Below are 25730 nucleotides of genomic sequence, written 5' to 3'. Positions count from 1 at the left end.
TTATGGGGAGTTAGCAGGAGCAGGGTACTGAATTGGATGATCAACCGTGATCATGTTGAATGGCAGAGCAGGCTACTGCTATTTTCTGTGTTTCTATGACATCCTTGGTCTAAACATGGACTCAAGAGCTGAACTCCACAGGTGAGAGTGACTGCCCATGACATCAAGGCAGCATTTGATGGAGTATGGCATCAAGGAGATCTAGAAAATGGGAATCGGGTTGGGGTTTGAGGTGTTTGGTGAGGGGCAACTCTACTTTGGCCTAGTCAGGAACGCCCACAGCCCATGAATGAATATTTTAAAAATTGGGTGCAACGCTGTTGGTTTCCAGTGAAGTTGCAGAGTTACATAGGAGATGCATGGGAAAGGGTCTGCTTCCAAGTAGGCCCAATTTCTTGTAAATAGACTTTTAGTTGTGATCGCTGAGTTTCCTTTAATTCTTTCATGGAATGAGTGTCGCTGGTGAGGGCAGCAGTTGTTTCCCATCACTACCATTGAAAAGAAGGTGTTGAGCTGACTACTTGAATCTTTACAGGTACACCCACAGTATTCTTGTGAAGGGAGTTCCATGTTTGGTGGATTTTTGGGAAGTCATGGATCTGGAGGTTAAGTTAAGGATGTTATTTTGTGCACACTGCTGCAACTGTGTGCCAAGAGTAGAAAGAGTGAATATTAATGTAGCTGTTGAAGTGCCGATCAAACGGGCTGCTTTGTCCTCTGTAGTATTGAGCTTGGGATGTGCATTCATCCAGACAAGCAGGGGGTTTGGAAGTGAGTTAGTCACTGCTTATCCTCATTTTAGATTGATGTATCTGATGTGTGGACAAGTGACCATGGATCAGCCAAAGTGGAATAAGCAAGCAGTTCCCTGCTTAAGTTCAAGGCCATAATTGATCACTTTTATCTTATGAAAATGAGTGGCTCTACTCACCCATCCTCCACTTGCTGCTTGCATCAGTGAGATTGGAAACTTCAGGCATATTGAAGCATTCTTAGTGGAAATAGCTTTACCACTGAGTCAGAATGTTGTGGGTTTAAGCCTTGGGCTTCAGCATGCAATCTAGGCTGACAATCTGGTGCAGTACTGAGGCAGCGCTGCTGTAATGAGGAAGATGACGGCTGAAATCTTAAATAGAGGCCTCTGTCTGCCACCTCAAGTGTTCCTAACCAAATTTGTAACAGGAGGAAGAGCACAAGAGTGTCATGTGTCCTAATCAACAAATATTGCTGAACAAACATTACCAGAAACAGTTTGAGTCATTTAATTCATTGCTGTTTGTAAAATTCTTGCTGAATGCAAATTAGCTGCTGTGCTTCCCTTTCTTGAAGTACTAAAAAGTAATTAAAATATAAAGAATAACTATAAAGTATTTGGAGATGCTGTGAGTTGTCAAAAGGCAATAGTTAAATGCAAGTCTAGATTATTGCATCTGTGCTGCATTATATTCTGAAAGTATACGAAGTTGCACTTCTTAAAAGATGTCTGTTTACCAAGGGTGGATGGGCATTGCAATGACACAAATCTCCAGTGTTTGATCTTGTCAGCTGCCACTGTTTGCTTTGGAATTTTCTATGTCTCCTGTGGACCAAAGGTGCTAAAAGGCATAAGAGATCATTTCTCATCTTCTCTGTATTTTCACTGTTGAAGTAATAAGAGAACTGTTGATAATGCAGGTTAATTATGCTGAATATTGTTTACAGAATTGATCTCAAGTTGGTTTGATTAACCCATAAAATATGTAACCAAGTTATTGATTCTCTGCATATCTCCCCCTGCCATATGCTCTTCCTCAATATACCTGTTTCCAAATTTCAACTAATCTACTGCTTAATATGACTGCAAAAGTAAAATATGATGGAATTGCCAGAGTGACTTTTCTCCCAATTCCTCCAGTATTCCCCCTACTTCCTAACTGGGAAACACCTAAACTGTGCACATTGTTTCCTTCAGATGTTATTGTTAAGAACAGGAGTTCTTGCTTTCGTGTGTTTTGCAATATTGCTACATCTCCTCTTGCCCTCTTTGGTCATGTAGGTGGACCAGCTTACCCTCAGTGTTGCCCCTTGATTGCGATAATTGAGGTATTGACCCTGGCCCATTAAGTGTTTGTTTTCCAAACTGCCCAAGACTGAGCACTTTCTCAGCAGACAAGGGAAGACTATTGAACATCTGCAGTTTCCCCTTCCACTTTTTCTAACTGTGGACATTGAAGAAAGTCCAAAGAACTTATAAATCTCAACCAATATTATGATAATTAGTTACTAGCAAATATTCAAACGCACCTCTGGATAGATTCCTACCTTTTGGGAAGAAATATCTTTCCATCACTTAGTGATCTCTCACCCGTGTTCCTGCCTACATTAAAAGCTCATGACATTTGGTGTAGTTCTTTACCTGTACTTAAATGAGGCTTACAAAAATGTGCAGTACTTTCTTACTGCTGCTATTATCAATGGATAATTGTTTAACTTTCTATTTCTACAGTTATCTGAATGACCTTGAAAGGATAGCAAGATCTGATTACATCCCGACTCAGCAAGATGTCCTGCGAACTCGAGTCAAGACTACAGGCATCGTGGAGACTCATTTCACTTTTAAGGATCTACACTTCAAGTAAGCATTGCACAGTTAAATTTAAGGACAATGGTATTGCCTCTGATTACACAAATCAGTAAAACCAGTGGTGTTTTTTTAAGAAGGAAGCCATTCTCACGTAAGATCTGTATGATTGCCAGGGAAGATGTCTTATTCTGTTCACTGTTTATGCTCAAAGGTTATTAATTTAAATTTTCTGCAGCTGTTGTATGTGGTTACATTTTTATCATATGTTTTATGTTTTACTTTTTACTCCTTCCTGGATCTCCCCAAGTTAGACAATGAGGATACCTCCCAACCTGCTGCTAGGCCTTTTGCCACTGTTGTTCTGTGTTTAAATATTTTAGTATCTAAAATTATTGGGGTGACTTAATTAAGATGTTTAAAATGGCTGGATTTGATTGGATGGATGGAGCAACTCTGAAGCTGTCTGATTGTCATAAAAAAATCAACTGATAAACAAATGTCCTGGAGGGATAACGGCCAGCTGTCATTACCCAGTTGGTGCAGCATGTAACTCCCATCTCACCCCAGTGTGGTGAATTCTTAACTACTCTCAGAAGTAACACGAAAAGCTGTTCAGTTTTCTGGTTGTAAGTTTGGCCCACTAAATCAAGGCAAATAGGATTGGGTGCTAAGTTCCCGGCCTTGCCAATTTTTATAAAAATATAAAAGTGTATTTTTGCTTGGCAGTGTTTAAAAAGAATTAGCTCAGCCATTTAGAGACTCATTTCTTGAGTTAACTGTTATTTTGAGTCCCACTACGTGGGCAATATTTCGGTTGTTTTGCTGCTTAGTTAGACTGAGATTAGGAGGAGGTGCACTAGGTAAAGTTGCCATTGTCCTGCCAGTCAATAGCGCTGCTCTCTCATTAGAGAGAGATGACTGGTGGTTTAACTTGAGGATCACCATACTCTAGGTGAGGGGAGAAGTTGAGAAGGTGAATCCTCGGCTGGTACTGGATTTCAGCCCGTGCTGTTGGCGTCACTCTGTATTGTGCACCATTCGTTCAGCCAGCTGAGCTAAACCAACCCCCATAGAGCTTCACCAGCAGGTAATTATTCTTTTCAAGCCTCACTGAACACTTTCACTGAAGGACCATTTTTCCAAGCATGGTTTGTTACAGATTAAGCGTTGTTTCAGTACATCCTGTTTCGTGTATTATGTTGCTGATGCACTACTGCCTCAGCAATGCTATTCCTAAATAAAATGCAAATACTGACAGTACTGGAAATCTGAAACAAACACTGAGAATGATTGGAGAAACTCCACAGATCTGTCAATATCTTTGAAGAGAGAAACAATTGATGTCTTGAGTCCAGATTGACTCTTCGGATGTTTCTGAGCTTTCCTGTGTTGAAGACCAAGAGAAACCAGCACTGAATCCAGTAAATGTCCAGCATAGGCAGCAACTCCAATTAAAGATTTTCAGCCCAGGGTTTTTCAAAGGCTGTACTATCAGCCACATTGCTGGGTCAGAATTGATTTAAGATCTACTGTTAGCAAGAGGTATTTATTAAGAAGTAAGGTTATGCAAGTATAATAATTTGTAAGTCTTTTGAATTATATTTGCAGACCCACTTGTAGCATTAGTGATAACTGTCAGAACCTCCAACTCCGACCAATTTCAGTCCTGCAGAATATAATACTGACAACCCCGTATTTAAAGACTCCAACCATTACTCAAATATTCTCAAATTCGCTATTCTAGTCACTGACCACCTAATCATAGAGTCGTACAGCAGAAAAACAGGCCCTTTGGCCCACTGTGGTAATGCTGACCAATAAACAACAAACTACACTAATCCCATTTAGCTTGCACTTGGTTCATAGCCTACTATGCCCTGGCATTTTAAGTGTACATCCAGGTGCTTCTTAAATGTGGCAAATGTTAGTTTTGTTGGCCCTTTAGGGGTGAAGTGAGAACTTAGTCATAATAACCTAGAGATATTTCAAAAGACAAGAAGTCAGTACTGTAATTGGTGTATTTTTACCTTTTTCCATGTAACCTCCATCATAGCAGCACCTCTGCCTCCAAGGCACATTCATTGCTTCATTTAATTTTATAATGTTCCCACAAAAGCAGGGATGTGACAATTCATAAATCCGAGAGTGGATGGTCTTTGGGTTGCCTCTCTGACTCCCAGAGCTTTCTAAATGAAAGTTTTGTTACATAATCAAATTTGGAAAGTAATGCTATGCACTATTTGACATGAGCTTTTGGATTTTCAATGAAACCTCTGAAGAAAGATCATCATTCAAGGCAGGTTTGATTTGGTTACTGGTACCGAGTGAAAGACAGAGAATCATGTGCCTGCCAATGCTGTTTTTGTAACAATGAAGACACAATATTATTGTTTCATGGGAGAGATGTATAATGAACTGTTATGTAGATCTTGCTGGTGTGGCTTGAGGAATTCCCCAGCAAGTATCAGGTGAACCGAGCGAGTGCTAATGATGGTAAAATTATTTCAAAAACTTTATCTTATTTTAAAATCAATTAAGCCAGCTTCTTCACTTCCCCATTTTGGGAGAGTCAGATACGGGTTTCAATGTGGTTTTGGACATGGGGAATAGTTCCAATTTCAGTTGTAGAAGAAACAATCATGTACCTCAACTAAAGAGAGCGTGCTGGCAATATTCAGCATCTGTGGAGAGAGAAAGTGTTAACGTTTTCAGGTGAATATGACTTCAGATTTGTTATGCAACTGATTAGCTACATAAGAAATAAGAGTAGGCATAGGCCATCTGCGTGCTTGCATAGACTGTTCTGTTCAATAACGTCCTGGCTGATTTGATCATCATTCCAACTCCATAGTTCTGTCTGCCCCCATAATGCTCAACTTCTCTGCAGTTCCAATAATTTATCTGTCCCAGCCATGAAAAACCAAGCCTCCCCTTGTTTTTGTTTTGTTTTATTCACTGCTGGGATATGTAGCATTGCTGCCTTGGCCAGCTGTTATTGCCCTTCCCTAGTTAGCCTTGAGAAGGCGTGATGAAGTCCTCGATCCTCAGAAGCCATTTCCTCATCTCCACTGTAAAAGAATGATTCCTTATTCTCGAACTATGGCCTCCTCTTCTAAATTCCTCGGTGAATCATGGAATCCGTACAATGTGGAAGCGGGCCATTTAGCTCATCAAGATGGCACTGTCTGAATACCATCCCACCCAGACCCACACCATGATCTTTGTGCTGCTGCATGGAGTCTTTCTCAATTGAGATCACTTCTGTTTTCCTATTCTTCCTACCATAGTGGGTAACCTCACATTTTTCAAGTATTCCATCTGCCAAAATTTTGCCCACTCACTTTAATCTTTCTATATCCTTTTGCAGATTCTAACTCATAGTTTGCTTTCCCACATAACAGAGAAAATTTTGCTGCAATACCCATGGTGTCTTCAGCCAAGTCATTTAAGGTAGATTTAAGTAGTAATCCCTGCAGTTAAAGTTTGCAAACGTGGAAATAACTTATTCATCCAAACTCTGTCTCCTTTAAGTGTACTAAACATTTATCAAAGTTAATATATTAATCCCAACACCATGAGCTTTTATCTTGTACAGTAACTTCCTATGTGGCAGATTATCAAATGCCTTCTGGAAATCCAAATATCCTGTATCTACTTGTTTCCCTCTGTTCATTGCGTCTTCATAGGAACCTTAATTTGTCAAATCTGGTTTCCTTTTCATAAAATCATGTTGACTCTGCTTAATTTTTATTATGGTTTTCTAAATGTTTCTAACATTACATTTCCTTAATGGATTGTATTTTCCCAATTACAGAATTAGACAAACTAGACTGTTGTTTCTTGCTTTCTTTGTAGAAGGTTTAATTTCTTTTTATTTCTCTCGCTAGCTTATTGTCATAAATCCTATGTCTACAGCTGCTTGTCTGCTGTCATAACCTTTAATCTATTTTCCAAGTCCATTTTAGCCAACTGTCTTCACACCTTTTATTTCCTTGCTTCAAATTTTAAGGTTCTAGTTTCAGACCCATATTTTGCACCCTCAAACTGATTTTAAAATTTATCCATCATGATCCAACTTCTATAGAGGATCCTTTTCTATAACATCATTAATTATTCCATCTCATTATAAATGATTAGATCCAAAGAGCATGTTCCCTTGTTGGATCTGTAATGTGTTATTCTAACAAATGCATAGTCATAGAGATGTACAGCACGGAAACAGACGCTTCAGTCCAACTTGTCCATGCCAACCAGATATTTTAAATTAATCTAATCCCATTTGCCAGCAATAGAGTTAGCCATGAGAAGATAATGATGACCTGTCTCTTGAAGGCTGTGATCCATTTGGCCTGTATCCCTCTAAACCATTCCTATTCTTACACCCATCCAGATGCCTTTTAAATGTTTAAATTATACAGCCTCCACCATTTCCTCTGGCAGCTTGTTTCATGCACGCACCACCCTCTGCATGAAAATGTTGCCCCTTTTAAGTCTTCCCCTCTTACCTTAACCCTGTATGACTTGGTCCTCAAGGCTACTTTGGCCCATTTGATTTGTCCAATCAACCAGGAAGATTAATGTCACCAACGATTTATGAAGTACCTTTTGCACAATTCCCTGTAGTTTCTTCATTTATACTCTTGTCAGACAGTGTTGTTATTGCGAATGGACCTTTTAAGTTACTTGCTCCAGTGAATTCTTTTCCTTGCTATTTCTTATCCGCGCCCAAACTGATTTTGCATCTTGATTTTCTGAGCCAAGATCATTTCTCATGACTGTACTGATATCAACCTTTATAAACAGAATTATATCAATTTCTTCCCCCTTTGTTTCTATCTTTCTGAAATGTTAGCTACTCCTGAAATTCAGTTCCCACCCTTGGTTACTTTGTAATCATGTCATTATAACGATAGAATGTGCCCATTAATTATATAGCAGAATTTTTTTACACAAAGGATTTTTGTGAAGTTAGGAAGGTTATTGGTACGTTTTGAAACACTATTATCCAATGCACCAGAATAAAAACACTCTGGCCAGGATCTAACTCTCACCACCTAGAGAATTGACCATTCAAGTCATTGGTTCCATTTGGTAAATATGTCCTGTGCACAGAGGCAAACTGAGATTTATGTTTTTAATTGTAAGGAGAGTAGTTTGGAATGAGCATTGATGCTTGGAATAAAATTATTGGAATTGTGGCCTCTAACCCCTCTCCACCCATCAAAGCTTTGTTTATGAGACATAAATTTTACCAGCTGAACACTAAACTTTGATTTCCGGAGCCTGTCTCTGTTTATAGAGATGTCAAATCAGTAATTGACTGTGTTCAAAGTGTAACATTTCATCAAGTCATTGTGTGTGGTGAAGAAGGAGAAGTATACTGGAGGTGTACAAAATGTATCCCAAGTCGGATACCCATCAACAAAATAGATGCTTGCCAGAAATTCTTGTAGCTTTCCCCTGCTAATTTTGAATGGAAGTATTTTGCCTGAATGCTATTGTTGGATAAACTGGCTTGGAACTCCCTTCTGAGGAGGTTCAGTTAGTGGCTGCGGTGGCAGGACTGCTGAAGCACCTTGAGCTAACGAATTGACGCCTATCTACTGGTTCACACTGGTTGGCCTTCACAACTCGGCATGTCCCTGCAAGTTTTCAGACCGCAGAATAATGTGCAGTAGTCAAACAACTGCTCAAAAGATGAACAACGTTGTAAAGGATGAGTGGAAACCAAATTCGCTGTTGGCGGAGAACGGGGTATAGTGCAGTAACATTGATTGGTGCTACAAGCGGTGATTTGGGCTTTTGCCTGCCCTCTGTCAGTTAACAAGTGCTCATTTCAGATGTGTTGCTGTATCACTGTGTCATGTGGAACCAGGGGTTCCGTACAAATTTGAGGGTGGAGATAATCATAGAGTCATAAAACATGGAAACAGACCCTTCAGTCCAACCAGTCAATGCTGAACATAATCCCAAACTAAACTAGTCCCACCTGCCTGCTCCTGGCCCATATCCTTCCAAACCTTTCCTATTCATGTACTTATCCAAATGTGTTTAAATGTTGTAATGTTTTACATGATTACTTGATCTCAGTTATGCACATGATAGCAGCTGAACTGTCAGTTGTTTGGGAAGCAAATATTTTAACCACACACTTGCTGGTAGCAATCGATAGAGAAACTTGATTGATAGAGTTAATCGCTAATGGAAAAAGAACACCAGGGTGAAGTTTGTTTATAAGAAGGGGTGAAGCTGGATCTTTTCCAAATGCTTGAGACTGATAAAGTTATACACCTGACGGAACACAACATTCCTTCCATTGAAAGTGCTGGGTACACAAGAAGCCAATGTACTTCCACATTTGTGTTCTTTCCAAACATTTGTCTCCTTCATTTCCCATTGTTTTTGATTTAAAAAGAAATGAACAGAATGTGATTGCGCAACACTTGCCTTCAGATAGATTGAGCCCTAACAGTAAAGGCTAGTTTAAACTGTTTGTGAAAGTCTCTGAAACCATGTATCCACTCTTCCCACCCTTGTTGTGTCAACACAATTGAGTTTTCCTCAATGTTTAGCTTGGCCACAGGGCAACTGTAGTAGAGGCTATGTAATGCAGAGATGTATTGCTGCTTATTGTTATTTAAGTCTTGTATAATAATTGTATAGTACAGCTTTTCTAGCACATAAAATGCTTCGGTTTGTCCAATAATAACTGCAGTTAATGTGCACAGGCACTAAGTAGACTGGAGTGACATAGCATTCAGAATTCAAATCTTTGGAGACCACAATTGCATTCTTGGAAGAGCCAATAATATTTTACCTTTGATGGATTGATAGTCTGATATGTTTATGGTCCGATTATTAGATAAATGAGAAATGTTGCATTCGGCACTCTAAGTAGTTAGACTATTAACTTACCCTGAAATGCATTGATTGAAGTACTGGCATTGATTTAGAGATTTTCTTCATCCATGAAGACAGGTTGTTCCTTCGTGTACACTTTAAATGTCACGGTAACTTTACAGGGGGTATCTGGATCACAAGATAATTATAAATCAGGAAAGCTATTCAGCCCATTTGGATTTATCCATTCTATTCTTCCTGTTTTGACTTCGTTAAGAAATAGCTGAATGTTACAATCTAGGTGAATAGACCTAATTGGATTTTGTTCTTCAAAGCGGTTGGCATAGACACTTTAGGCTAAATCGCCTCCAGTGCTGCATCCTCCTGTGATTTCTCTGAACTCTGATCAGACTTCTAATCTTACTATTCCCACCAAGTAGTTTCGTGTGCTGATTGTATTTTGATTGCTTTATATACACATTGGACCTCTCCCAAGCACCAACAGTGCCTAGATGTTCCGAGCACCAACAGTGCTTAAGGCATTTCCATGATGCATGAGTTGTTTTGCTCCTCTTCTAAAATAACGTAGTTCTAAGATGTAGGTGCAGAAGTAGGCCATTTCACTTATTCAAGTCTGCTCTGCTTTAAAGTGAGATTGTGACTGATCTGATGATCTTCAACTCCACTTTCCTGACTTAATTCCATAACTGTTGATCGTCTTACTGATTTTTTACTTTGAGATCATTCATTTAACATGCCTCGTTACACATTATCCAAAATAGCTATGCTTTCCCTTTAGATCCTGTGCCATATTTCCAGCCAATTTGCTCCATTTTGCTGCTGTCTTTATATGTAACATATTTGAGAAATGCTATTGGGGGATGTTGCTATTTGAACTTCACCAGAACTGATCCTGCCTGAAAACTCTGTACTCAATATGTTATCTGTACTTGAGGATTGGTGGTAGAACTTATATTGGCTGAGTCCACTCCTCCAGGAGTCTTTGAGGTCCACAATTGTTCGATTAATGAGGGCAGAGTCATTGAAGTGATCTATGTGGAATTCAGGAAGGTGTTCAACAAGGTTCCTCCATGGTAGACTGGTTAGCAAGGTTAGATCACACACAATACAGGGAGAACTAGAGATAACAAGGTGTAGAGCTGGATGAACACAGCAGGCCAAGCAGCATCAGAGGAGCAGGAAGGCTGACGTTTTGGGCCTAGACCCTTCTTCAGAGAACTAACTATTTGGATACAGAACTGGCTCAGAGGTAGAAGACAGTGGAGGGTTGCTTTTCAGACTGGAGGCCTGTAACCAGCAGTGTACCACAAGGATCAGTGCTGGATCCACAGCTTTTCATCATAGATATAAACAATTTGGATGTGAACATTGGAGGTACGGTTATTAAGTTTGCAGATGACACCAAAATTGGAGGTATAGTGGACAGCGAAGAAGTACAACAGGACCTTGGTTAGATGGGCCAATGGAGATGGAGTTTAATTTAGATAAATGTAAGGTGCTGCATTTTGAAAAGACAAATCAGGGCATGACTTGTACACTTAATGGTAGGGTCCAGGGAGTGTTACTAAACAAAGAGACCTTGGAGTTTAGGTTCATAGTTCCTTGAAAGTGAAGTCCCAATAGTGAAGAAGGCATTTGGTATGCTTGCCTTTATTCGTCAGTGCATTGAGTATAACAGTGGGGAGGTCATGTTGTGGCAGTACTGGGCATTGGTTTGGCCACTTTTGGAGTATGTGTGCAATTCTGGTCTCCCTCCTATAGGAAGGATGTTGTTAAACTAGAAAGGGTTCAGAAAAGATTAACAAGAATGCTGCCAGAGCAGGAGGGTTTGAGCTACGGGGAGAGGCTAAATAGACTGAGGCTATATTACCTGGAATGTTGGAGGCTAAGGGGTGACCTTAGAGGTTTATAAAATCATGAGGGGCATGAGTCGAGTGAACAGCCAAGGTCTTTTCTTTGGGATGGGAGAGTCCAAAACCAGAGGATGTATGTTTAAGGTGAGAGGGGAAAGATATAAAAGGGACCTAAGGGGCAACATACTTCATGCAGAGGGCAGTGCATGTGTTTGAACGAGCTCCCAGTGGAAGTGCTGGAGGCTGATACAATGATAATATTTAAAAGGCATCCGGATGGGTATATGAATGGGAAGATTTTAGAGGGATATAGGCCAAATGCTGGCAAAAGGGACTAGACTTATTTAGGATATCTGGTCAGCATGGACAAGTTGGACCAAGGGGTCGGTTTCTGTGCCATATATCTCGGATTCTATGAATCTATAACAGTTAACATTTGCTCCACCAGAGTCAAATACAGCACTCAGCTCTATTTAGTAGTGAAAATAGTGTTACTATTTTGTCATGTTTCCTGGTGCTTGAGACTATAATGTAGATTAAATATGCATATACGTAGAAAGTGTGAAATAATGTCAGTCAGTCGTGTTTGGAAATCAGACTGACTGAAATATCTGAAGTGCTGAGTCCAGACCAAGATTTGCAATTGTGCAACTCTGAGCTGGTATAATACTGTTAATTGTTTTAATTTACAGCCAGTATTGATGCCATATATCTGTTTTCCTTGACTTCTTGAAGGGTTGACTGACTCTGACTCTATTAGCTGGATGATCACTATGGATCAGATTGGTGCCAGCAGCCGGGGGTTCAACACTGTTTTGACTGGGGTGGATTTGGGACCTGTTTCCTTGCCTTAGCTGTGGTGAAGGTTAAGGCACTGTGGATTGGACCTGCCTTTGGGCAAAGGGAACGCAAAGGTCTGTTTTACAATCACATGTTCTGTTGCTTTTAGTGTTTCTTGGCAGTTTTATTGAGTGTAGCTAATCAAGAATATTCAGAATGTTCTGCCAGGCCTGCCAGAAATGTCAATAATTACCTTCGACTGTTCAATACATGCTTCAAAATTTAAGCAGGCGTTAATTACAATAATTTTCCCACAGATCTGGCCCATCACTGATACTTGCACTTGACGGGTATTGTACAGTTTACTTTGCTACCGTGGCAACAAAACAATGGGTGTTAAGTGGGCATCGATGCTGTGTGAGACGTGAGGATTTTTCAAAGGCAGGCGTGCAACTGGCATATGACTGACTTGAAGGTCAGAATAGATTAGAACAGGGCCACAAGAACAAGGACAAAATTGCCAGAACAGAAACAAACACTGGAATTAAAATTACATGTGTCATTGTTCATGATTGAGGAAAAGGAGGGGAAATTAGACAGAGTTCCCAATCTTATCCAGTAGAACTTGCTGCAGAAAGTGATGTACGTGCATACACCTGATCAGAACACAGTTGGTAAAATAAACTCCTGATTCTCATGATCAATGTAAGTATTAAAAAGCCACTTACCACAGATACCAGAGAGCAAACAGTGTCTACAGAAATATGCAGCATCATCTTCCAAATTGGCACAAACGCTTGATGAGTTACCTCCCTTGGTGTGTGCACCTATTGTTCAACATGATGTGAAAGCAATACAGGCCTGGTATGGACTCAATTCAGTTCTGGATGCTGATTTGATTTCTTGTAGTCAAAGGTGCTGTAGGAGCATTACATTTGGTGTCAATGTCCTGGATTTGGGAAGGGAAGGCTTCCTGCCCATCAAGTCCTGCTAGAATGTGCTTGAATACATACATTTGGTAAGGACATATTTTAGCAGAGCAGCTGTAATAAAAACTTGTGCCCTTATGATCTGCATAAATTTAAAGAGAAGAACATGCTTCCAAAGATACCAGAGAGCAACCAGTGTCCAGGAAACAAATAACACTATATTCCTGAAGATGAGGTTCTGGGTACAGTGATAAAAGGCAGAGAATGCTCCTAATGTATCTGACTCTACTACCACCACTAGCAGTGCATTCCGTGCACCCAACACACTGTGTAAAGAACCTATCTCTGACATCTTCCTTCAATCAGCCCCTTCGTGATAGTCATTTCTGCCCTGGGAAAAAGTCTCTGGCTATCCACTCTATGCCTCTCATCATCTTGTACACCTCTATCAAGTCACTTCTCATCCTTCACTCCAATGAAGAAAAGAATTTCTTTCACTGGATGATGTGAAAAGATTATGCAGTTGAATGGTAAAGGCTTTGGTACAAGGTGCCAATGACAAAATATAGATTTCACAGTAGCCAAGTTCAGTACTATAGATGCTGGAAATACACAGGATAGCTAACATCTGTGGAGAGAGGAATCAAGTTCATGTTTCCAGTCTATGACCTTTTGTCAAAACTGCCAGTACAAGATTCAGTTTAAAAAGTTGCTCCCCATCTTGTATTTATGATCCCAAGTATGCATCATTGTGCATTTAAACCATCTGAATTCAGACGGCAACTTGTAAATCACTTCCATATACCCTGAAAGAAGACATCTGACCCTTTTGATTAGACTGCAACTTGATATTCATTTCTAATGTTGATTATTCCATGTAGTAGTAATTGGTATTTGGAGGGTTAAAATAAGCCAGGGATATTTGAGTGAAGGAAATGTGAATCACAGCCAACATCTATAAAAAATAATTTTGCTACAGTTGGTGCCACATACTCGTAAACTAGTTCAAAAGGAAGTGTTTCTGCTATTCCTGGTCCACAAGGGTTCCCTGTGTGTTAGCTACAGGAGACTTCTCAACTGTGTAGAAAGGCCATGTCATTAAAACTGGGCTCTCCTGGCATGACTGAAATCTCATACTTCTGCAACACATTTCTGATTAGATTTCAGTCAAAGACAGAACATGAAGTAAATGGTGCTTGGGTCCCCACTGGGGAAAGGATTGAGAAAATAAATAATCATATGGGAAACAATAAGATCAACTTCAACTTCATTGCTAATGTTTTTTTTCCTTTATTCATTCACGGACGAGTTGCCCAGAGGGCTGTTCAGAGTCAACCGCATTGCTGTGGGTCTGGAGTCACATGTAGGGCCAGACCAGATAAGGACATTAGTGAACCAGATTGTTGGGTTTTTCCAACAATTGACAATGGATTCATGGTCATCATTAGATTGTTAATTCCAGATATTTATTGAATTCAAATTCTACCATCTGCCATGGCGGGATTCAAACCCAGGTCCCTAGAATATTATCTGGGTCTCTGGATTAACAGTCCAGCGTTAATACCTCTAGGCCATTGCCTCCCCTGAGTATTTTCAGTTGCCAGAAATATTGTTTGAAATTCATACTTGAAGTTTTATTATATTTTAAATTCAAAGGCTGTTAATAAGTTAAGGTCAAGTTTAATTTGGAAAGGAAGTAATTATTCATAGACATAAATGTAATTTTCAATTAAGAATGATTGAAAGGAATGCTAATCGATCAAATGATTCTATAATAACTGTAATAAAGGGAGTTATCTGTGTACTTAAGGTCTCATTCTCTGCTTGTTGCTTTGTCTTGTGCTTTAACTTCTGATTTGGAAGGGCCAAGATTCAAAATTGAGCCGCTTATTTAGATTTCAGCTACCACTAAAGGTTGGGGGTACATGGAGTGTCAGGAGAGTCTTCACACAGATTATTCCAATCTTGTGTCTGTCTGCAGTTTTAAAACCAGAAAACACGATGACCAGCTCCAGCTGGCATATACAAATACAGTTATCAGAAAGTCCACACTTTTTTTTATTATTTGAAGAACAGATTAAGTGGACATAGCTCCACTTGAGTTTGCCTGGGAAATTAATCTAAGGTTAACTTTCTGCTTAAATCGCGAGTGTAGTGGTGGCTGCATGCCAGATTATATGGAATGCACGATCAATTTCAGTAACTTGATTGTAATTGTGCTTGTCAGAGATGGCTGATCTCCATTGTTCATGCCACCATAAGGTTCTTGGAATTTGAGATCCAGAAACTCAGTGAGGCAAGGGGTCAGATGAATGCCTGTAGCCAGTTCCTCAAGGCACTGATCAGCTTCCTTCGAAGTAAATTTGCAATAGTCAGTAAAATATTCCACAAAATCAATACTGCTTTATCTGGTGGCTGTATGGGGACTTCAGGGTGTGGGGAGGGGATGGTTTAAAAGAGACAAGTGTTTTAGTGTAATGAAGGGACAGTACAGATGAATATGAATAGAATTAGTAATCCACATGAAAGTCATTCAGTATTGAGATTCAGATTTTATCTGCCTTGAGTCTTTGCCAGTGGACCCTTTCTTTTGGGCCACGGTTTGAACACTTCTGTATCAAGTATGTCTGCTATGATAAAGCGGAGGTTAGATGGAGCACAAAGTTGAAGAATGCTACTCTAATGTAACTAAAAACCATAAGTGTGAATGGAGACTAAAATGTTCTTCAGTTGCTCTGTTATTAATTCCCAAATGTATTTGTCCTGCACGACATTTAAAATCCTTAAGTTATGAAAACTTGGTGCTAAAATGTTCTGAACTGTGCTTGATTTCAGTGTTTATTCCAGAAAGCAGTCAGTCCCATGATTTCTTACTCTCTCAAGTTTGATTCAGTTTTTCCTTCTGCTTTTATTGGTCTCCATGCCGTATGCTCAAAGCAAACCTGAAGATTGACTTTGGCTCAAGCGATACAAATTCTTAAAAAGAAATAAGGGTTCCTGAATTGCAAATTGAACACAGTTGTGTAAACGTAGTGCCATGGTGCTTATTGAGAATGTTTTAAGGCAAAATTTGACACCTGGCCAATAAGTAATATTCATTGTTGATAGCTAGAGTCTTTATTGAATGATGAAAAATTGAAGGATGAAAAATGGGTAGAGTTAGATGCAATTTAGGAATGTAAGAATCTGAAGGTACGGTCACCAGTAGTGGCATGTTCAAAATCCGGATGCTTGTCAGGCTTGAATCTAACGTTGGCTTCAGGCTAGGAGTGAAGATGTTGCAGAAGATGATTTGGTTGAAAAGTTATTGCAGAGAGGGGTGGCCATGCAGGTATTTAAATACAAGGATGATGTTTTAAAACCAGAATGTTGTTTAATCAAGGGCTAATGTAGATGGATGAACAGGGCATGAGGTCAATGAGGACATGGGTAGCACACTTTTGGATGACTTCAGATTGCTGACTTCCTGTGTTATATCTTCCATCAATGAGAAGATTGGAATAATCAAAGCTACAGGTGGCAAAGGCCTGTATGAGCGTTACAGCTGCAAGTGAGTTGAAGGAGATGCAGAGTCAGGTGATGTTAAACTCATGGAAGTTGGCAGATTGTGAAAGCACAAATTTGTGGTTATAAGTATCTCTTGGTGTCAAATACAACACTAAGGTTGCAATACTGGGTTCACTCTCGAAGAGTTGCCAGAAAAGGAGATTAAGTTGGTAGGTAGGGAACAAAGCTTGTATTGCGGACAAACATAATTGGAGGAAATTTTTGCTCATTCAGCACTGGATTTTGGGCAACCAGTTTGATAATTTAGTGGAAGAGTTGAGAGGGGTGCAGTGTAGTCCATATATTACTTGTTTTGTAACTTAAAAATTAGAACCAAAGCTCCCACAAGATATATTTTAGTATTGTTTAGAGAATGCACAATATCTTTACTGTGTATTTCATACAGAACATATCAAGTGGCTACTGCCTGTCAAACCAGCACAGAGATATAAAGTGTAAGAAAATATTTTGCAGATTTGGAGTTTTCTTTCTCTATTTTTGAATATTTTATATTTGATGTTGAAATAAATTTCCTTGAACTAATTTTTCAAAAAACAGTATAGAAGTGAAGTTGAATGAATTGATAGGCCAGACATTGTTGCAAAAAGTGCCTTAATTCAAAGAGGATGTATTGCAATAAAAAGCTACTTTTTTATCTTAAAACAAAGAGTTCAGAGAGATGGTTCGTAGATTCATACAACGCAGAAATAGCCCTTTGGCCCATTGAGTCTGCACCAACATAACTACCACCAAAAGTGCACTAATTCCAATTTCCAGGACTTGCCCCATATCATAGAGTCGTACAGCACAGAAACAGACCATTCCTTGAATGTTGTGATATTTGAAATACTCATCCAAATTTTTTTCGCAGGTTGTAGGGTTTCTAGCCTCCTCCCCACTTCCCCCCCCCCCCTTCCCCCCCACCCCACGCAGTGCATTCCGCTGAAGAGGTGGGGATATTTGTCTGTGTACATTTGAAAACTGCCATATTTTTGGATGATATTGCAACAGCACAGCATGTAAATGAGAAATAGAGGCTGAATAGATGAATTCTGTGGAGAAATTTAGAACTAGGTGAGAGCAGTCCCACCTGACTGAATGTTGGGGAAGAGGTGGTATGGAATACCAGGTCAAAGCCTGTAGACCGGGCAAGGAGAGAGAGGTAACTTTTGTCATAGTCGCATAGAATGTTTGTTCACTTAGAGAAGAGCCGTTTTGATATTGTAGCAAATGGTGTGGAGGAACATGATTCGAGGAATGGATTCCGAACCTGACAACAAAAGACTTGAAAGAACAAAGTGAAATTAGAGCTGGGGCAGTACTTTACAAGATCCTCAAGGGTCAAAGATATGTAGGTGCATACTTCCATCTGACTGTCTTTCAACTGTGTGCTAACATTCCTTTGTTTCCCAGGCTGCCTTTTTGGTGGTGCTGAAGGGTTGCTATTGTACATTGATGCAAAGTAGATTCATAGATACTTAGAGTATAGGAGGAGGCTAATTGTCCCATCATGTTACTGCTGGCCCTCTGCAAGAGCAGCCAGCTAGTTTAACACCCTTACTTTCCCTGTGTAAAATGGTTCTATCTCATGTTGTTAATTTTCGCTATTCATCTTACTGCATCCTCTGATTCTTTAAACCTTCCAATAGTGATATAGCCTCTCTCCCTCCCTCCCTACTCTATTTAGACATGTGACCATTTTGAATACCATAATCAAATATTTTCTCAAGCTTCTCTAAGCAAAAGAACCCATCTTCTCTAATCTTTCCACATAACTAAAGTCAGTATGTTGAGCAAAGGAATAAGTCATTTATTGGAACATCTATCTTCAAATTTACTTAGTTTTTATTAGCAATTGTATGTACTGCCTGCAATTAAATGAACAGCATTTAGTTTTTAGAAATATTTAGAATTTGTGTTCCATTCTAGAAAACCTGATAGCAAAGGGTAGCACTGGAGCCAATCTGTACATGCTTTCGTAAACACATATTTAGAGATGAACGTAATAAACATGCGTCTCCTAATCCAAGAACCACAGTTAGGGTTAATTCCTGGTTAAAGATGCACAAGTAGATCTGCAGTTAATACACAGCACCTGCATGCAATTAAACACGATTAATGTACAATTGACACTTAATGTGTAACAAGAGGTTATTTATATTAATAATCATTGTCTAATTTATTGATGTTATTTGACTAATCCAGTCACATGAGTTTTCAAGTTGCCATGTAAATAGAAACAACTCGCCCAAAATCCTTTTTTTAGTGATGGTGAAAGATATGTTGTACACAAGACTGTGGTTGATGAACTTGACAGTTAGTCGTTGCGAAATTAAGACTTTTTACTGTTAGCATTTTTTTATGTCCTGTAACCCAGTTCTCCTGAGAAATTCTGCACTGAATTTCCACTGGCTATCTTGGCTGACACTATCCTTGTCTTTTTACCTTGGGTTGCCCTGAGTATTCTTGAATTTGTGATATATAAAGGAATTTAAAAGTTCTTTTCTGTTTGCTCAGTTTCCTTTCGTCTCGCTCTCGCTATTCCTTCCTTCCTTCCGTCCTTCCACTGTCTCCCTATGTTGATGTGGGGGAAGGATGCAATGGATTATCCATTAACATGAGTTTTTCAAACATACTTTGATCATCATCTCTTACCTTTTTGCATGCTTTCTTTAAAGACCTCACTGCAGATTGTGACAAATTGACCCAATTTGGATATTGAAACTATAGCTTCTCTTTCCCAACCACCTTGTTTCCAAAGACTGGCACTTTTTTCCATTCATGGGACTTGGGCATTGCTGGCTGAACCAGCATTTGACTGTCCCTAGTTGCCCTGGAGAAGGTGGTGGCGAGTTGCCACCTTCAGGCACTGCAGTCCATTTGGTGTAAGCAGATCAAAAATGCCTTTGGGGGGGGGAGTTCTAGCATTCTGACCCAGCAATGGTGAAGGGACAGTGATCTATTTTCAATTTGGAATCGTGAGTGCTTGGAGGAGAATTTGCATGTGGTGGTTGCCATCTGTTTGCTGCCCTTGTATTTCTAAATGCTAGAGATTGTGTGTTTGGAAGCTGTTGTGAGAGCAGCCTTGATGAATTTCTGCAGTGCATTTTACAGATAGCACACTGCTGCTACTGAGCATTGGTGATATGTGCAACCATGAATTTAGATGCACTTGTAGTTTTTCCATTGCCACCCTGAGTTGTATTTTCCTCTGCCCATCAAAGCTCCAAGACATCGTCTGTATGCAAGATGTGCTACTGAAATTCATCTGGCTATTAATTTAAACAAATGCCTGGCAGTGAGAAGTACTGTTGATAAGCAGAGTTCCTGTATTTAACTCATTCTCACTGAAACATTCCTATCTCACCCAATCTATGGTGTGATCTAACCGTCTGTTTCTGGTTTCTGGGAAATTAAATGAACAGCATTTGGTCTGTCTTTATTGTGTGAGCTGTGCATTATCTTCTATTATCACTCTTATTGCTATCCTGCATTGCATTCTAGGAGATATAACATTATTGTGACCAGTTGTGATCTTTAACTATGGTAAATATCTATTCATGGAAAGATCATCCATAATTTGCTTATACCTTCTGCTCTCTCCCACAAATAATAATGTGCTGTTAAAAGCTAATTAATTCAATTGTTTAATTGTTCTGGGGGTGTGTGTTAGTGGCAAAGTGAGCCATTTATTGTCCATCCTTAATTGCTGCAGTGATAATGAAATAATGCAATATAATTTCCAGCCTAGAAGGTGTGTGGCTTGGAGGAGGGCATGTAATTATGTCTGAATGACATAGATGAGAAATATAAATTTACTGTCATCAGCAAACTTGACTACATAGAAATAGGTGAGGAAGGCAATAAAGTGCTGAGAATGACCGACTCAGACTGTAGAGGGATACTGACGACAGGTTAACTGAGCGGCCAAGATCTTAGCAGATGGAATATCGTGGGAAAATATGAGGTTATGCGCTTTGGTAAGAAGAATAGAGGACCTGAATATTACTTTAAATATAGAAAACTACAGAACAGTGGGATTTGGGAGTTCTTTTCCATGAATCACAAAAATCTAGCATCCAAGTTCGCTGGCTAATAGGAAAGACAAATGGAATGTTGGCCTTTTATTTCAAAATGACCAGAGTATAGAAGTAGGGAGCTTTTGCTGAAATTATACAAGGCATTAGTCAGATCACAGCATTGTGAACAGTTTGGTTCCTTTATATTAAGGAAAGATAAAGTAGCCATTGGAGGCAGTCCAGAGAATGTTCACGAGATTGATACCAGGACTGTCTTATGAGCATAGGTTGACTAGATTGGGGCTGTGGACTCAGTGAACTTAGAAGAATCAGAGGTGATTTTATTGAAAGACAAGATTGTTAGGGGACTTGACAGGTTGGATGTGAAAATGTTTCCCCTATAGCATAACCTCACACATTTAAGACACATGAGAAATTTCTTTTTTGAGGGTAGTGAATCTGTGGAATTCTTGACTACAGAGACTGGTATTCAAGGCTGCAATAGATTTTTAAGGGAATCAAAGATCATAGTGAAAAGTCAGGAACGGAGTTGAGGATTATCAGATCAGCCATGATCTCATTGACTGGCAAAGCAGACTTGATGGGCTGAGTGGCCTACTTTTGTAACTCTGTTATGGTCTCATGCAATTGATGGTGGTAATACCATGCATCTCCTGCCCTTGTTATTCTAGGTGATAGATGATGCAGATTTGGAAGGTGCTGTTACAGTAGCCTTGACAAATTATCATTAACTTTTGTTGCAGCAGCCTTCACATATCTGGTCAGAGACTATTAGCTGTTATGTTCAACTTAAGTAAATATCTGAAAGGAGCATGCTACATTTGAGATAGAAAAACCTGCAGGAAGGAAAGAGGCACTATAATTTCATGATACTTAATATGGGAAAAGGTCTAATAGAAAAATTCAGAGATTTTTGGGTGTTGTGAGAGAGGGATGCATACATGTCCCTCACTTCAGGCTCTGTTTCTTGTTGACTTTTTCTATTAAAGGCATGGAGATCTATAGCACAGAAAAAGTCCTTTAGACTATCGAGTCTGCACTGATTCAGAAAATCATCTCCTACTCTAATCCTGTTTCCCATTGTTTGGCCCATAGCCTTTTATGCCTTGGCATTACAAGGACACATCTAAATACTTCCAAAATGTGTGAGACCTTTTGCTTCTGCCACTCTTGAAGGCAATGAGTTCCAGATTCACATTGCCCTCTCAGTGAAAAAGAATTCCTCAAATCCTTGTGAAACATTGTAAAATATGAATTAACCTCTTTTCTCACTGTCTTATTACTTTGGTCATTCCTTTCCTGTCCCAACCTGTTGCTTGATGAAACTCCATGACCTGGTTTGAGAGCTGTCTTACCCCAGATTGTATTCCTTATTTGTCAACGTTTGCTCTAAACCTGATAAATGCTGGATTCCATTTGCATGAAGTTCATGTTATAGTGTCACATAGCATGGAAACAGACCCTTCGGTCCAACTTGTCCACGCCAACCCGGTTTCCCAAACTTAAACTAGTCCCAATTTCCTGCGTTTGGCCCATATCCCTCTAAATGTTTCCTATTAACGTACCCATCGAAATGTCTTTTAAATGTTGTAACTGTACCAGCATCTATCACTTTCACACAAAGGATGGTGCATATATGGAATAAACTGCCTGAGGAAAAGTTGCTCTCGGGTCCCTTTTATAATTTTTTCCCCTTCTTACCTTAAAAATATGCCCTCTAGTTTTGAAACACCCTGCCCTAGGGAAAAGACCTTTGCTATTCACCTTATCTATTCTGTAAAGCAGTGGTATTTTTCAGACTTTTGTTTCACTCCACATGCTTTGTTGGCGCCATGTTGACAATTTGAACACACTGCTGCCTGTGTCGATAGAATTATTGTTACATATTGATGATCCTGAAACATATTGACATCTGACATTGTACTGCAAGCAGCCTTACTTAACTTCTAACCGTGTGCCATGTACAGGTGTTTCAGAAGTTGTCTCTGGTGATTGTCATCTGCTTCAGATCAAGTTATAACAATGACCTCGACCAGGGTTGGTGTCAGTGAAAGTAAGGAGAAACCTCACCCCCGCCCCCCGCACCTCAACTATCCTAGCCACCTTATTTCTCTTGTCAGTTAAATCAAACCTCTGGATCAAGAGCAAATAAATGTGCTTTCCAATTCCATCCTTGAAATGTATTGCTCCTGAATGTTCACCCAGTAATGACAGCAGACCTAATCTAGCCCCTAGAAAGACCCTGTTGTCAAATTTACATTGAGTATGTTTGTATGTAAATATTTAATGATTTAAAACCGGTTCAAGTAAATAAGGAAATTAATGCATGTGTAGGCACATGTTTATCTACTTATATTCCACTAACTAAGGTTTGCTCATATCCTAAGGAATCTTTCACTTAGTTAACAATACATGTGGAATTTTGTGAACAAATTAGGCTTAAAGTTGAAGGTACTGTCAAGTTTTGTAGATGCGCAGAGTTAATTTGTGGATCAAATTTTTGATTGGCATAAATTGTGGCAGTACATAACCTCCTTGTACTCTGACAGAAATATCAAGACTTGCCTTAAATGCTAGAAGCTCCAAAGGGTCATTGTTTTTAGTCATCTTTGTAGCAATAACTGGCAGCTCAACTCATTTTTAAACATGTCATTTTAGGTGCAGTCTTCAAAGATAGTTTCCTTTATCTGATCAATAGTTGGCTGACAGTCTCTGGCTGTAATTTTTTTCGGCTGCCCTAATGACACAACAAGCATGAAGACAGAAGCTTCAAAGGTTTATGAATGTCAGCAGAGACTGAATTGCTGATGACTTTCATTACCAGATGTCATTTGTTTGTAATAAAAAGTTAACAGCTTATATGTTTATTTGAATAGAATTGATGCTATTTCACACATTTGCATACAGTGTTTAAACCTGATAGAAATAGTATTTTGCAAAAAGGGTAATAGATTTGATTGGCACAGACGATAGCCTGGGTTGGATGATAAGCCATACTCTGGTAAGCTAAGTGATTGACAGCATCACCCAAGTTAGGTCAATCTAACTGTCTAAACCTTATGCCCCAATATGTTGGCTTTCTTCTTCTGTTTCCATGTTCCACTTTTATTTACCATTGGAACTCCTTGGTTGCTCCAATGTTCTTCAACACTGCCTACCATTCTAACTGTCCGAGCTTACCATTGAAACTCCCTTTCACAGGATCAGAGGATTGTGTAACATCTTGTTCTGTACTTGTTACAATAGAGTAAGCTGGTACATGTGAAAAATTGCTTGACAATTCATGATTTGTTTCACAAGATCCTAAACTCCTATGAGTAATATAATATCAAAGATAGATCTAAATAATTTTAGCTAAGCTTGTCAGTAACTCTTTCATTGAAAACATCAGGTGAAAAAATTCAACTCTGACTTGGCCTAAACAATGCAGTCCTTTTGGCCTGTGTTCACGTTCTGTCTAACCACCTTTCTATATAGTGTTCTCATCTTTTTATGGGAAAATGGCATGGCCCCCATGTATGTAATATTTCTGTAGTGATATATTGGGCGTATAAATAATTGATTCAAAGAGCTGGCACAGACACAATGGACTGAATGTTTCAGTCCTGTAAATATCTGGCTCAGCATAGAAGAGAATCATAAGGTTAATTCCAAATTCCATGGTCTGCAGAATTGGTCAATCAGCATCAAGGTGCCTGGAAGGTGCCGCACCTAGCTCCAGTATCCTGTACTGTTTGAATTTTCAGCTTTTGTTCACTGTGTAGCAAAGCTAGCTGGAAAGTGCATGGCTGGAAATGCTCCTGAAGACAGGATTGGGCTCTGCTGTGTTTCTGGTTGGAACCAGGGAACCTTAGTACTTTGGCTCATACATGAGGAATGGTCTTTGAAGTGTCCTCCCAGAGTGTTGATGAAATGATTTCCCAATAAGATTTATCCTCATGGCTAAGAAAATTGGGAAGTAAAAGCATATTGTGGAACTCCAAGTCACAGTTGAAAGTATGTTTTCAAAAGTCAAACCCACAAAGATATTCTGATCAATATCGCTACTGGTGAGATTTTGCATGATCCACTCATGAATTCGTCACACAAAGGCTTTCCGGTCAGCCACACTTCAGGAAACTGGGCCAACCAGAATAGAACCTCTCCTTATGTTTTTGAGTCCAAACTTTTGTAAGTAGGTGTGGTTTCCCAGTTCAAGACACCTGGGAGTCACTAGCACAAGACTGTTCAAAGAGGAGTAGGAGCATCCCAGGAAGCTGTCGAGCTCCTCGAGACTTGGCGTAGAGAAAAAACGGAAGCCAGGTGAAAACAACGAAAGGAGCGCACTGCCACACCAACACCCCACCCACCCCTTCCCGCAACCACCACCTTCCCCAAATATAACAGAACCTGCAGTGGCCACATCAGTCTGTACAGCTGCTTACGGACTCACCGAGAGTGGAAGAGAGTCATCCTCATCTGCGACAGAACCTCCATTTAGAATGAGATGAGTTTACAGCAATAAAGCAGATTGTACAGGACCTTACAAGCAAGTGAATACGCCTCCTGCATGAAGAGAATGGGTTAGTGTGTCACAGAATTAACAATGAACCTTTTCTTGAATGAAACACCAGAAGGATATATGGGATGACTGCCATATTCTGCTGATCATTCTGATAAATGGAACAGCACCAAGATAGCAGTTACAATTTTCTAGCTTTAGCCAGAAACTGTATATGTTGCAAATTTCTACACACCATGAGTGCACAAAATTAATTCAAATGCAGAGTATTACTTCCTTCTTGAATCCCTTTTTTTCAAATAACAAAGCTTTTCAGTCAATTTTCATCTATTTTGTTTCAGTATTGTTTAACTCCGTCTTAAATGTGCTAGAATGTTCAGCTAATTTAAAGATGCTACATGAATAGTTGAATAAATGTAACTGGGTACTCTTGCTCTGTGGGATTTGGCCTCACAGCTGTATTATGAAAATAAATAGAGACAAATGAACCAATGATGTGATGAAAGACTGCAATATTTATCCCAGCTTGATGGGCCCTTGTGTAAAGAACTATCAAACAAACCTCATTAAAGATTTTGATGGGAGATGTTTGTATCACTTGTAGTTGAGGACTGATGCTCAGAATTTGAATTACCCAAGAAATACCACTGCTGACCC

General features: G+C 39.5%; 1 protein-coding gene across 1 annotated transcript in view; it reads left to right on the top strand.

Moving 5' to 3' along the window:
• Positions 1 to 2434: 2434 nt before the first annotated feature.
• Positions 2435 to 25730, top strand: part of LOC109912935 (guanine nucleotide-binding protein G(i) subunit alpha-2) — a 55463-nt gene continuing 32167 nt past the window's right edge. The window contains exon 1 of the mRNA XM_048606218.1: positions 2435 to 2614. Coding sequence (XP_048462175.1) covers positions 2454 to 2614 — 161 coding nt within the window. The 5' untranslated portion in view covers positions 2435 to 2453. The remainder of the gene's footprint in view (positions 2615 to 25730) is intronic.

The sequence above is a fragment of the Rhincodon typus genome, chromosome 16, assembly GCF_021869965.1.
Source record: "Rhincodon typus isolate 14 chromosome 16, sRhiTyp1.1, whole genome shotgun sequence".
Lineage (NCBI taxonomy): Eukaryota > Metazoa > Chordata > Chondrichthyes > Orectolobiformes > Rhincodontidae > Rhincodon > Rhincodon typus.
The sequence above is the reverse complement of the archived record's forward strand: the minus strand, read 5'-3'. Positions and strand labels throughout refer to the sequence as shown.